Below are 13,600 nucleotides of genomic sequence, written 5' to 3'. Positions count from 1 at the left end.
AGGTTCCTCAAAAAATTAAAAATAGAACTAGCATAAAGTCCAGCAACCTCACTTCTCAGTATATATCCAAAGGACACGGAAAAAGGATCTTGAAGAGATAAGTATACTCCCATGTTCATTGCAGCATTATTCACAACAGCCAAGATATGGAAACAACTCAATATCTGTCTATGAATGGATGGATAAATACGGTGTGGTATGTATACATACAATGAAATATAATCCAGCCATGAAAAAGAAGAGAAAAAATGCCATTTATAACAACATGGATAAACCTTGCGGGCATTATGTTAAGGAAGATAAGCCAGACAGAGAAAGACAAACGTATGATCTCACCCATGTGTAGAGTATAAAAAAGTTGAACTTAGAAACAGAGAGTAGAAAAGTGGCTGCCAGGAGCTGGAGGGGTGGAAGAAATAGAAAGGGTTTGGTTAAAGGGTACAAGCTTCCAGCCATAAGATAAATAGTCTGAAGACCTAATGTAAAACATGGTGACTGAAGTTTATAATGAGCTTCCCAGGTGGCACTAGCCGTAAAGAATCTGCCCACCAATTCAAGAGATGCAGCAGACCTGGGTGCAATCCCTGGGGCTGGGAAGATCCCCTGGAGTAGGAAATGGCAAACCGCTCCAGTATTCTTGCCTGGAAAATTCCATAGACAGAGGAGCTTGGCTGGGTACAGTCCATGGGGTCACAAAGTCAGACGACTGAGTACTGAGCACACAGGGCCAAGTTGGTAACATTGTATTATATAATTAAAATTTGCTAAGAGAGTAGAACATAAATGCTCTCACTAAAAAGAAAAAAATACATAAATACATGAGGAGATGGATGTTCATTAATTAGATGGTGGGAATCCTTTCACAATGTATACATGTACAAAACCACCACAATATGCACGTTGAATGTCTTACAACTTCATTTGTCCAATACACCTCAATAAAGGTAAAAACCAAATAAGATTCATAAACGACAAAAGCACAGATGATGGATGATACATGGTGATTTTAGACCATTGTGACCAAGCAGTCAAATGGGTAGTGTTAGGATGGGGAGATGTGGTCACAGCTGCCACAGTTAAGGATGCGCTCAGGAGGCATCATTCGTAGTAGTTGTTGTGGAAGTCCTATCCGACTCTCTGTGACCCCATGGACTGCAGCACACCAGGCTTCCTTGTCCCTCAGTATCTCCTGGAGTTTGCTCAAACTCATGTCCATTGAGTCAGTGATGCCATCCAACCATCTCATCCTCTGTTACCCACTTCTCCTGCCTTCAATCTTTCCCAGCATCAGGGTCTTTTCCAATGAGTTGGCTCTTCACATCAGGTGGCCAAAGTACTGGACCTTCAGCTTCAGCTTCAGCCCTTCCAATGAATATTCAGAGTTGGTTTTCTTTAGCGTTGACTGGTTTGATCTCCTTGCAGTACAAGGGAGTCTCAGGAGTCTTCTTCAGTACCGTAACTCAAAAGCATCAATTCTTTGGTGCTCAGCCTGCTTTATGGTCCAACTCTCACATCCATACATGACTAACTGGAAAAACCATGGGACTGACCAAAAGAAGGTTACAGTCTCAAAGTCCTGCACAGTGTCCTGATTCCAGCTGAAGCATGTATCCAGTTCAGAGGGCCCCATTTGAAAAGAAGCCCTGGCCACCAATTGGAATGTATCAGACGAGGAAGTTCTGGGTGGTGAGGATTCTGGGAAGTATGTCTGAAAAGGAATTGTTCAGAGAAGTGGGACTATTTGGCAAATTGAAAACAAGCTGTCACTCGGCTCTCAAGTGGCTGTTAGAAGACCAGCAGTTTCAAACTCAAATTTTCAAGAGGCCAGGCGGGAAACATAGATGAGAGAAACAGAACATGTGTAACGAGAGAAAACTGCTCAAGTGTGAGAGTGCCACTAGAGATGTTACCTAGGCTTGGGGTGGAAGGAGAGGCCTGGGCATTGTAGAATGAAAGCCAGGTGATTATCATCACATGTGCGAACAGACCTAATGCTACATTCTTTTCTGATTTCCCAAGAGAAGCCAGAAATCCACATTTTTAGGCAATGTCTCAATTTTAACAACTGTTTCAAAATTTTTTAAAGACACATTCCTCAGGCCAAATATAATGTGTCAATGGGCTGCAGGCAGCCCAGGGTTGCCAGTTCACAATGTCTAGGTTTTAATTTAGACATTTCTAGGAGATATTTCTAGGCTTTAACAGAAGCAGCACTAAGATGCATTGAAGGAAGATTGACTTGGGATATGAGAGCATATTCAAATGTTTAAGATCCATAGTCAAAAAACAGACTCCCCATCCAAGTTATGAGCACTGAGAAATAGTCCAGAGAATATTAGGTGACAATATATGAAAGATATGAGAAAGGATTTTCTCCTTAGCAGAGATGTTGAACTCTTTTTGTAAACTATACTTTATAACAGAATGAGGCTAACAGTTTACTAGGAGCTTTTGTATTATCTCATGTAAAAAGTTACTAGAATAGTTCTTTGAAGTGGAAAAGTGGGTGTTTCAGGGAATCCCCTGGCTGCCCAGTGGTTAGGGCTTAGCACTTTCACTGCCAAGACCCGGGTTCAGTCCCTGATCAGGGAACTAAGATTCCACAAGCTGTGAGAAGCGGCCAAAAATAAGTAGGTATTTCTGTTTTACAAATGTGTAAGCTTAGTATCTGAGATATTAAATAATTCAAAGAAGGTAATCCTGGGAACTGGACTGAGATTTAGGACTCAGGTCATCGAACTTCAAATTCAACACTCTTTCCTTTGCTACTTCAGAGTCAGATTCTAAGCCTGTGAGATTCCATTTCTAGCTATGCTCTAAACTGGATTTGCTTGTTGGTGTTTTCCTGAGGTCAACCAACTCCCCTGCACATTTCCATATTCCTGGAATGCCTTCCTGTCCCTTCTACCACTTTCTAAAAAGCTCTTCATGATCTTTTGTGTAGTTTCTTCCAAGCTGTCAACTAGGGGAATCCTCCCCCAGCTCTCAAGCTTGAAACTGAACTAGCCCTTGACATGTGGTTGTCCAAAATGGTTGTCCATCTTCTCTGCATCTTCTCCATATATGTCTCTATCAGGACAAAACCTGTCTTAATCCATGAACAAAGCCACATCCATATAGATGCACACACATGCACACAAGAGCCGGTACTTGATCAATGAATCATCAAATGAATATAAATGCTGGACTTGGAAGTTGGTCAAGAGAAAGAGAATCTGTTGTCAGCGATGGCTTCTAGCTCTCATGGTCATTTCTATTGCCATCCAGAAATTTTGATTCTGACAAAAGTCAGCTGGGGAAACTTGTTTCTGCACATACAGTGGAGGAGAGGCCATAAAAAAATCTCTGGCTCTCTGTATTTCAGGCTCATGGATGACAGTTTTAAATGTGTCATTATTCCTTGGGTCGAGAATCTTTTCTCAAAAGAATACAACAATTGTGGAGAAATTGCTGACTAAGCCAAACTTCCAAATGACTTTCAGTTTGGCTGAAACATGGGTTTTTAAAATGTAAGCACTGCCAAAGGTTTTTCCCTTGTCGACTCATAGACATAGCTCAAGTGTAATGATGTTTTCTGGTGCACTGTACTTAAGTCTGTGCAGCCAAATGTCATTGGGCTTCCCAGGTGGCTCAGTGGTAAAGAATCCACCTGCCAAAGAGGAGGTACGGGTTCGATCCCTAGGTGGGGAAGATCCCCTGGAGGAGGAAATGGCAACCTACTCCAGTATTCTTGCCTGGAAAATTCCATGGACAGAGGAGGCTGGTGGGCTACAGTCCATGGGGTCACAAGGAGTCAGACACAACTGAGCACAGCCAAATGTCATTCCATGTGAAATAAATCACAACTTGAATCGATCATTTAAAATAAATGATAAAATGTGCAGAAAGTGGAAAAACATGCATAGAAATGTTATGGGATAAAAAAAACATTCCAAGAATGTTACTGCATCCAGCCGAGCACAGAGAAGAGTATTTTTGTTTTGCTTTGGTGGTTTTGTTTTGGTGATTTAGCTGGTCAAATGACCCGTTAAGAATATGTCCATAAAGGCTTTTTTTTTTAAAGGAATATTTCATAGAGCTAATGTTCTGATGCTCTAATCTCTCTAGGCAAGGTTCATATTTGTGTGGGTTACTTATTCTCCCTTTGTTGACTAAGTCAATAATCAGAATCAGCAGGTTTGGAGTCCGGTTGGCAGGGATCAGCAGCTTGGCTGGGGTGAAGTGAGTATAAAAGCCTGGAGCTGGGGGCAGTCTGCTCAGGGACCCAGCAGTTCTTGGCAGGATGGCTTCCTTCCGTCTGTTCCTCCTTTGTCTCGCTGGACTGGTGTTTGTGTCTGAGGCTGGCTCTGTGGTGAGTGTCTGACTCTCTGATGTTCTTTCATCTGTCTCCTATGGATGAAGTACAAGTGACTTCTTCCTGCTTTGCCAACCCACTTTTGTTACTGGGGCCAGGGCAGCCGGCATCTATTTTTAAATGTCATTGATCCAAACTTCAAAAAGAATGAAGTTCTGCAGAGCTTACTAAACTGGGGCTCGGATCCTGGGCGCCCTCCTCTATGACTTTGCAGTGGTGCCTCGGTTCCCTCAGATGAATGGTAGAAATAAAGATCTGATATTCTGGAAGCTGTGACTACTGAATTTTCAGAAGCTTGACCTTTGATAAAGCTAATTTCCCTTTAGCTAATCAAAAAGTATGTACTGATTAATTCTTCAAAGGCTTGGTGCACAACCTTCTAGTCCAATATCTAATTCTTAAATCCCCTAGGACAGTGGACCCCAACCTTTTTGGCACCAAGAACTGGTTTCATGGAAGACAATTTTTCCACAGACTGGAAGGTGGGGGTTGGGGGATGGTTGGGGGATGATTTAAGAGTATTATATTTATCGTGCACTTTATTTCTATCATTATAACATCAGCTCCACCTCAGATCATCAGGCATTAGATCCCAGAAGTTGGGGATGCTTGGCTTAGAAGAATAAAACTGTGAAAAGGATCATGAAATCATCTGGCTTTATTTTACAGCAACTAGCAAGAAGGAACTGCTACAGCAACAGCTGAGTAAAATGTTCTCAGGAAAAGCTATTTGGTCCTGTGCTATACTTAGTCACTCAGTTGTGTCCGACTCTTTGGGACCCCGTGGACCATAGCCCACCAGACTCCTCTGTCCATGGGATTCTCCTAGCAAGAATATTGGAGTGGGTTGCCATGCCCTCCTCCAGGGGATCTTCCCGACTCAGGGATCGAACCCAGGTCTCCTGTGCTGCAGGTGGCTTCTTTACCAGTTGAGCTACCAGGGAAGCTCCTATTTGGTCCTGTGGCATATTATATCTTGCAGTAACTCCACTCAGATGAGGAGGCTTAACAAAACCATTCTTTTCAGAGGGACCATTATCTCCCTTCAAGTTCATAATACACAACCCCAGTAGAGCACAGCATGTCCAGAGGCAGAAACTATTCTTTCTTTGGAGACAATTGTGTCTGTGTTACACTGAGTAAGGGAAGGTCATTAACCATCAACCCATCTGTCGCTGAAAATGGGATTCTTGCGTCCCTGCTGCCGTGTTCCTGGTCTCACACCACAAAGGATGCAGCCTGTGGCTCTGACCAACTTTATTGACTTGTCACTTGTCTTCTCTCCACCCAGGGCGCTGGTGAACCCAAGTGTCCTCTGATGGTCAAGGTCCTGGATGCTGTCCGGGGCAGTCCTGCTGCGAACGTGGGTGTGAAAGTGTTCAAGAAGGCTGCTGACGAGACCTGGGAGCCATTTGCCTCGGGGTGAGCTGCCTGGGGCTCCCAGATGTGGGGCTTGGTTATATCTTTTCGTTCCCCCATCACTGGTTGGTATGCCTTCACATAACCACTCAAGTTGAGAGTCCTTGTCTTGCGATGTTAGCAAACATGAAGAATTTGTGTTAATATATTAATGGAAGGAAAGGAATTGAGGGACAGCATGGACTAGGCAGATGACCGTAGTTTATCTGGATCACACTGTTACCTAAAGGGGGACCCCGTCTAGGGCCCGAGAGTGGGCTCTTGTCTAACCCTTGGAAATGAATTGTCAGAGGAGACACATGTGCTGACAAAGCAAAAGACTTTATTGGGAAGGGACACCCGAGTGGAGAGCAGCAGGGGGAGAGAGCCCAGGAGGACCACTCTTACTCCTGGCTCGCAGTCTCAGGGTTTACAGAGGTGGGCTTGGCTTTCTCGGTTGTCTCTGGCCAATCATTTCGCTTGTGCCCATAGATGGTCTGACTCAGGGTCCCAGCTGGTGGCAAGCACACCTCTCAGCCAAGATGGATTCCAGCCCAAGGGTTTCTGGGAGGTTGGCAGGACACATGGTCTGGCATCTCCTCCCTCCTTTTGACCCCTCCTGAATTCCCCTGGTTAGTTTTTGGCAGCAACTCCAGGTTACTTATCAGGACCTCCTATTGTGAGATGGCTCAGGCAAGAAGTTATTATTGTGCCCTGGCCAATGCAGGTGGGTTCAGCCAAAGTGTCCCTCATAACATCATTCACTAAGGAGACCAGCAAGTAGATTGAAAATGTGGGCAGAGGGAACGAGGGCCCTGAGAAGGATGCCCTCTTGCCCGGCCCAGCTGGGAGTGACCAGAACCATGAACAGCTTCCCATTCCCCCACTCCAGTTCACCACCTTCTGAAGTCACAAACCACTCAAAAAGGGTGATGAAAACTGTGAATTCCATGCCAAGAAAATGCACATATACACGCCTACAAAAATGTGTATTAAATTTCAGGAGCTCTAGGTTCCTAGATGCCTTCACATATTACTCAAGCTGACAGTCCTTGATTTGTGCTATTAGGAAAGATGTAGAATTTATGTTAATATATTAATGAAAGAAAAGGAATTGAGGGATAGCACGGACTAGGCAGCTGTCCGTAGTTTATCTGGATCATCCCGAGTCCAGGGCTGTTGTCCAGCAAAGCCTAGTGGAGCATCTGCTCTGTGAGGCTGGGTTGTCAAGCTCCATAAGAAAGGACACAGAAGAGAAAGATACACGACATCAAGCACAGACCCAGACCAGCCTTGCATTCCCCCCGACCAGGAGCCCAAATGATTTCTCCCCTTCACTGGCTGCCTTAGAACTTTCATAGAGTTTCTCCACCTCTACTAGTAACCATTCCAAAGAAAATCCATATTAGTAAATCTAAACCAACCAACTAAAAGAATGAACAATTAAGAAACCCTCAGTAGCAAGCAACACTGCTAAGTGTTTATGTCTCCCAGCAAGAGAGTGTCTGTGGGTTCTAACTGAATCCCAAGAATCACACAATGACGCTTCATCCATCATTGCATGCTAAGTGTCTGACTCTTCATGACCCTGTGGGCCATAGCCCACCAGGCTGCTCAGTCCATGGGATTCTCCAGGCAAGAATACTGGAGTGGGTTGCCATGCCCTCCTCCAGGGGATCTTCCCAACCCAGGGATCAAACCCATGTCTCTTATGTCTTCTGTATTGGCAGGCTGAAGAATGAACAACCAAGAAATCCTCAGTACCAAGCAATACTTCTAAGTGTTTATGTTTCTCAGGAAGAGATTTTCTGTGGGTTTTAGTTGAACCCCAAGAATCACATGATGACTCTTCATCCATCACTGGAAAGACCATTTCCTTTGGTGTGGTTTCAACTGAGTTTCTATTTGTTAATTCATTTATGTTTCTATAAAATGCCAAGCACACCATGGAAAGTAGTTAAGAGAATATTTTAAGCATGAGATAAAATGGATGCCATAAGCATTCATATGTTTGTGGGAATTTTTTTTTTCTGATGACAAAAAATGGAAAAATCAATGTTTTCTTCCTAGCAAAGAAGAAAGGTGGGAGAGTAATGAACAGAGCCATTCTGTTTTAGTCTGTCCTAGTTTTTGCTGTCTAATTGAGAACGATTTCTAACACCAGCCATCAAGCAGGTTGTCATTTTAGTTGCTAAGTCAGGTCTGACTCTTTGCCACCCCCTGGACTGTGTAGCCCACCAGGCTCTTCTGTCCATGGGACTTCCAAGGAAAGAATACTGGAGTGAGTATTTTCTTTTCTAGGGGATCTTTCCAACCCAGGGGTAGAACCCATGCCTCCTGCGTTGGCAGGTAGATTCTTCACCACTGAGCCATCAAGGAAGCCTATCAAGTGGGCACTTACATGGAAATAGAAGTTGCTTAGTTTAAAAAGAAAAATGAATTGCCTAGTATTTTTTGATGGCACAGAGCTGCCAAGGAGCTTAATTATATAAACAATGAAAGAGTCAGATACAGGTTTCTCCTTGCATTGGGAGTCCCCACCATGTGTACAGATGATACCACCTCTGGAAGACACTCTCACACCACAGGGGAGAGGAGTGAGGCCCTGGGGTCAAAGGAACCACAGTCAGAGCTGCTCGCGGCCACTTCCAGGGTAGTTATGAAACTTCACCCAGACACCAATGGTTAGTTGCAAAGTCTCTTTTGAAGTGAAACCTCATAAGAGAAAAAAAATCTACAATGAGCTTTTGGAAACATTCCTGACAAGTTTTCTGTTAGTTAATTTTAGACAGTCACTAAAATTTTCCCTATCCTGACCTAATTGAGGAAAAATATATATACATATATCTTCACATGGGTTGGTAAGATCCCCTGGAGAAGGGAATGGTTACCTTCTGCAGTATTCTTGGGCTTCCCTGGTGGCTCAGATGGTCAAGAATTTGCCTGCAATGCAGGAGACTCAGGATCAATCCCTGGGTCAGGAAGATCCCCTGGAGAAGGGAATGGTTACCTTCTGCAGTATTCTTGGGCTTCCCTGGTGGCTCAGATGGTCAAGAATTTGCCTGCAATGCAGGAGACTCAGGATCAATCCCTGGGTCAGGAAGATCCCCTGGAGAAGGGAATGGTTACACACTCCAGTATTCTGGCCTGGAGAATTCCATGAACAGAGGAGCCTAGCGGGCTACAATTCATGGGGTCACAAGGACTCAGACAAGACTAAGTGACTAATACACACACTCCCATACACAAACTGTATATAGGAGTGTGTGTGCACATTTGTGTGTCTGTGTGTGGTGTCACCTTGCCATGGCATTTATTCCCTCAATGCCTAACTTAACCTGGGCTTTTGCACCTTTTAGGAAAACCAGTGAATCTGGAGAGCTCCATGGGCTCACCACAGAGGACAAATTTGTAGAGGGACTATACAAAGTGGAATTAGACACCAAATCCTACTGGAAGTCACTTGGCATCTCCCCGTTCCATGAATTTGCAGAGGTGAGTGTAAGGAGGCCAGCATTGTTTTTTTATTTTTTGTCTGTTTGTTTGCAATCCCAGGAAATGCGCTGCTTGCACTTTGCACACCACAGAAAAGTCAGAAAGAAAATGTCAGTCTAGTACAGTGGCTTTCCCATTTCTCCAGAAATCCACAAAACTCTGAAAAGCAAACTTTTCCTCTGTTTGACGATAATTCATTCAGTAACAGGACCTGAACTTATGAAATGCTCCTGAGAGATTTCATTTCCTTCCCCTGAATGTGATTATTTGTCTGCTGAAAAAATACTAATAGATTGGATTATTAGGCAATGCTCCAGACCCCAACTTAGGGTGTCCCACAACAAAAATTAGATGCATCATTTTACTTCTCTAAAATCTGACAACTTTTTCATTCTAGAACTCATCTGGCTTCCAGAGGTTTGGATAATTGAATTCGGACAGTACATACAGAAACAGTAAATTCAAAATAATTATAGCCACACAACAGATGAAACTTATCAAGCATAGACTACTCCCATTTTCTATATTTAACCTACTTGATCTTTGTAAACAACGCCTTGCAGTCATTCCTATTATCCCCATTTTACGGGTGAAGAAAGTGAGGCACAGGGAAGTTAAGTAACTTGTCAAGGTCATGGGGCCAGTAACAGAAGAAACAGTAGTATTTGCCACCAGGGCCAAGGCTGGGTTTAGCCTTAGTGTGCTTCAGCTTTCTTCCTGTGAGAAAAGCTAATAATAATAATAAAGACACAATTGTAGCCCCTGGTTCACACTCTGTTCCTCTGCTGATGAGGCAGTGGGAACCTCAAAGTTATCCCTATGTCTTCCTTGTCTGTAATTCCTCAAGTCATGTAAAACAGATGGCTGCCATGGAAATAGAATCCAGACATGCTGGTCAGAGTTAAAGATCAACTAATTGCATCAAAAATAGCTCAGCATGAAAGGGAACCATTCTCTCTTGCTTAGTCATGGATGAGACTTTTCATTGACATAAAACGTTTCTTTTAGTAGACAGTGTTGCCAGGGAAACCTTAGGCCTGTTTGATTTCTGGGGCCCACAGGTCACCGAGGAAGCCCTATCTACCCAGACGCATGTCTCTGGCTACTTCTCAGCCAGGCAACAAGATGCGGAGCTCCTGTCTTGGGTGGTTTCAGGCTTTAGATGTTGCCCAGAACAAGACTTTTGCCCCTAGAGTCCTAGGCCCCACCCTGGAGCACTAGACCAACCCCCTGTAATCCTTATGCCCCCTGATCTCAGCCTGATGAGACCATCTGAGAAGACGCAGCACTGTCCTGCCCATGATCTGCTATTCCTGCCCATCAGATGTTAGCTTCCCAGCCTGCTCTTCACTCTTTCAGTATTCATTAAACAAACATTTGAAAAATGAAAACCTGCTATTGCTAAGAAGGCTGCTAGAAACTAGAGATTCAGAAGTGAAAACACATCCCTGCCCTTGGGATGGAGGGAAAGTGACTGATGTAAGACATTGCAGGCAGGACCATGAGCCCAACTTGGAGCCTGAATGGATAACAGGGAAGGAGAGAGAGCGTGAGGAGTCATACCTAAGTCCCAGTGCCTCACTTGGGTGACCGGTGGGTGCGTGGTGGGTTCAACTATAAGTTCCTTTTCTGTCAGCTTCTTCTGAGGACCTTCCAAAACACTGCCATCCTTCAGCACTAGTCACCTCTGCCTTGGCCAACGACCCAGGCAGCCATATTACATTTAACAAGACAAGACATTTCCATTGGAACTATTAGTCCTCTCGACCTCATGGATTTCTGAATGCAGATCATGCCATTTACAATTTTTAGGAAGAATTAAATGAGTCTGGAAGCCAATGTCATTACAAGAGATCAGAAATTCTCCTAACCTGCTCCCAGAAACGTGGCCCTTAAGGAATGCCCTTTCTCCTGCAGAGAGATTCTTTTTTTGGTTTCAGACTTTAAACTTTCTATTTTGTATTGGGGTACAGCCAATTAACAATGTTGTGATAGTTTCAGATAATAGCGAAGGGACTCAGCCACACATATACATGTATCCACTCTCCCTCAACCCTTTTCCCACCCAGGCTGGCACGTGACATTGAATAGAGTTCCATGTGCTACACAGTAGGTCCTTGTTGGTTACCCATTTTCAATACAGTAGTGTGTACACGACCTTCCCAAACTCCCTAACTATCCCTCCCCGCAAGTTTTCTAATTCTGTGGGTCTGTTTTGTACCTTAGTTCACTTGTATCGTTTCTTTTTAGATTCCACATTTAAGGGATGTCATACTATATTTCTCCTTCTTGCACAGAGACTCTTAAGTGATTCTCACCTCCTCCTGCTCTGATATTTTTGTTTTCAGTACAGTTTAATTGGATCTTTTTTTCTCCCATCCCCAAGTCATCAAGGTTTCCTTTGTCCATATTTAAAATAAAAGGTGCTTATATAGGGTGTTGGAGAAGGCAATGGCACCCCACTCCAGTACTCTTGCCTGGAAAATCCCATGGATGGAGGAGCCTGGTAGGCTGCAGTCCATGGGGTCGCTAAGAGTTGGACACGACTGAGAGACTTCACTTTCACTTTTCACTTTCATGCATTGGAGAAGGAAATGGCAACTCACTCCAGTGTTCTTGCCTGGAGAATCCCAGGGACGGGGGAGCCTGCTGGGCTGCCGTCTATGGGGTCGCACAGAGTCTGACACAACTGAAGCGACTTAGCAGCAGCAGCAGCATATATCGTGTATTCAAAGTTCAATCCATGACCTCTGTATAAAATAAGTAAAACTAAATATCTGCTTGCTGCCCTCCATCTCCCTCCTGAACCAAGTTGTCTCAACTTGCCTCACTCTGGGCACCTAGACTATCCCAGCACTTGGAGTCTCAGCTCTATGAAATTTGCCTGAAGTATATAACTAATGGGAACCATGCTCTCATAGACAATTTGCCCAGTTCCAAAGCTTAAAAGAGCCCCAACATGTGTGCATTGCAGAATTCCAACATGATCTTCCATACTCTGCTTGCACTGTAAATAGAACCCTCCGATGCTTTGACTCCGTATTTCATTGCATGTTATATACACAAAATACACTTATTCTTTTGCATGTTAGGAGATGCAAAGGAATAGTAGGGGAAAAAAATGTCTCGGGTTTGGAGACAGGTGGCTTAACATCTAGCCTGGCTCTGTCACTTCATGAACGTGGGCCAAACACCCTAACTCGGAGGTCTGGTTCACTCATCTGTGAAATGGGAAGAATGCTACCTTCCGGCTTCAAAATTCTAGGGTCTCTAAGTCTGCGGTGAGCTTGCAACCATCATTCTTAGGCTTTTGGGTCACTAATGGCAGTTTTTACATTCTCTCTTCCTTTTTCCAAAACCAAGAACATGAGACACAAGCAATAAGGAGTTCTGTGATTTCTCTCAGTCAGGTTAGAGCCACCTTGATTATCAGTGTGAATTTGCCCCCCTAAAGAGAGATCTAATTATATGGGTGGGGGTGGGGAGTGAAGAATCTTATTGAAAGGGCTGTGCAAGGTTCCGACAGCTTAGTTGGCCAGTATATTCGGAATTTTGCCTTTTGCACCGTTTCAGAAAACAAGAAAATAAAAACAATTTCTTTGGCACTGGACTTCCCTTAGTCTCTGAATGATTTCCGGTTGGGGGCTGTGCTGGAAAGCAATACTGTCTGTGTTCCCTGCAGGTGGTGTTCACAGCCAACGACTCTGGCCCCCGCCACTACACCATCGCCGCCCTGCTCAGCCCCTACTCCTACTCTACCACCGCCCTGGTCAGCAGTCCCAAGGCGTGAGGATGCCTGCCTCGGCGGACCTGAAGGATGAAGGACAGGATTTGGTGTAACCGAGAGTATTCCATTTTTATTAAAGCAGTGTTTTCACTTTATAAGCTATGTTAGAAAATAGGCAGAAACAATAAAACATGCCTATTAAAGCACTTCCCATTTCATTTGTCCTTGCTTTTTTTGATTCCCTTGTCATCCTCTCTCAAAAAAAAAAAAAAAAGAATCTAAATTTGACAGAAATGCAAAGAACTAAAAGAAACATCTCTAGAGGCACTCTGGGGAACTCCAAATTTCCATAGTTTTCCAAGCTAAGCACATATTCGTTCTGGTCAGCGGCTATTAAAAACACACATTCTGAAAATGAGAAAGCTATCTTTGCCTCTCACCTTCGGTGAATAGCAAAAGGCAAATCCTAAAGTCCTCTTCTTTATTCTGTGCATTTAAGTGCTTTACTGATTTCAAGAGTAGCCCAGCTCCACTGGGACAGACTAAGAGTGACTCGAGCCCTGTAATCCGACTCAGACTAGGAGATGTAATCAGTGGACCCTCGCACCCCTAATTCACCTGCTGCT

The 13,600-nt window shown here is 44.0% G+C and overlaps 1 protein-coding gene across 1 annotated transcript; it reads left to right on the top strand.

The window, feature by feature from the left end:
• Positions 1 to 4,258: 4,258 nt before the first annotated feature.
• On the top strand, positions 4,259 to 13,180 carry TTR (transthyretin). Its single transcript, XM_086372881.1, has 4 exons — positions 4,259 to 4,351; positions 5,646 to 5,776; positions 9,112 to 9,247; positions 12,930 to 13,180. Exons 1-4 carry the CDS (start codon positions 4,283 to 4,285, stop codon positions 13,035 to 13,037), a joined length of 444 nt encoding a protein of 147 aa, XP_086229007.1. The 5' UTR covers positions 4,259 to 4,282; the 3' UTR covers positions 13,038 to 13,180.
• Positions 13,181 to 13,600: the final 420 nt, after the last annotated feature.

The sequence above is a fragment of the Bos grunniens genome, chromosome 24 (assembly GCF_055505025.1).
Source record: "Bos grunniens cultivar Pamir isolate PY7600 chromosome 24, Bosgru_T2T1.0, whole genome shotgun sequence".
NCBI classification, from domain to species: Eukaryota; Metazoa; Chordata; class Mammalia; order Artiodactyla; family Bovidae; genus Bos; species Bos grunniens.
This window is presented reverse-complemented; position numbering and strand designations above follow the sequence as displayed.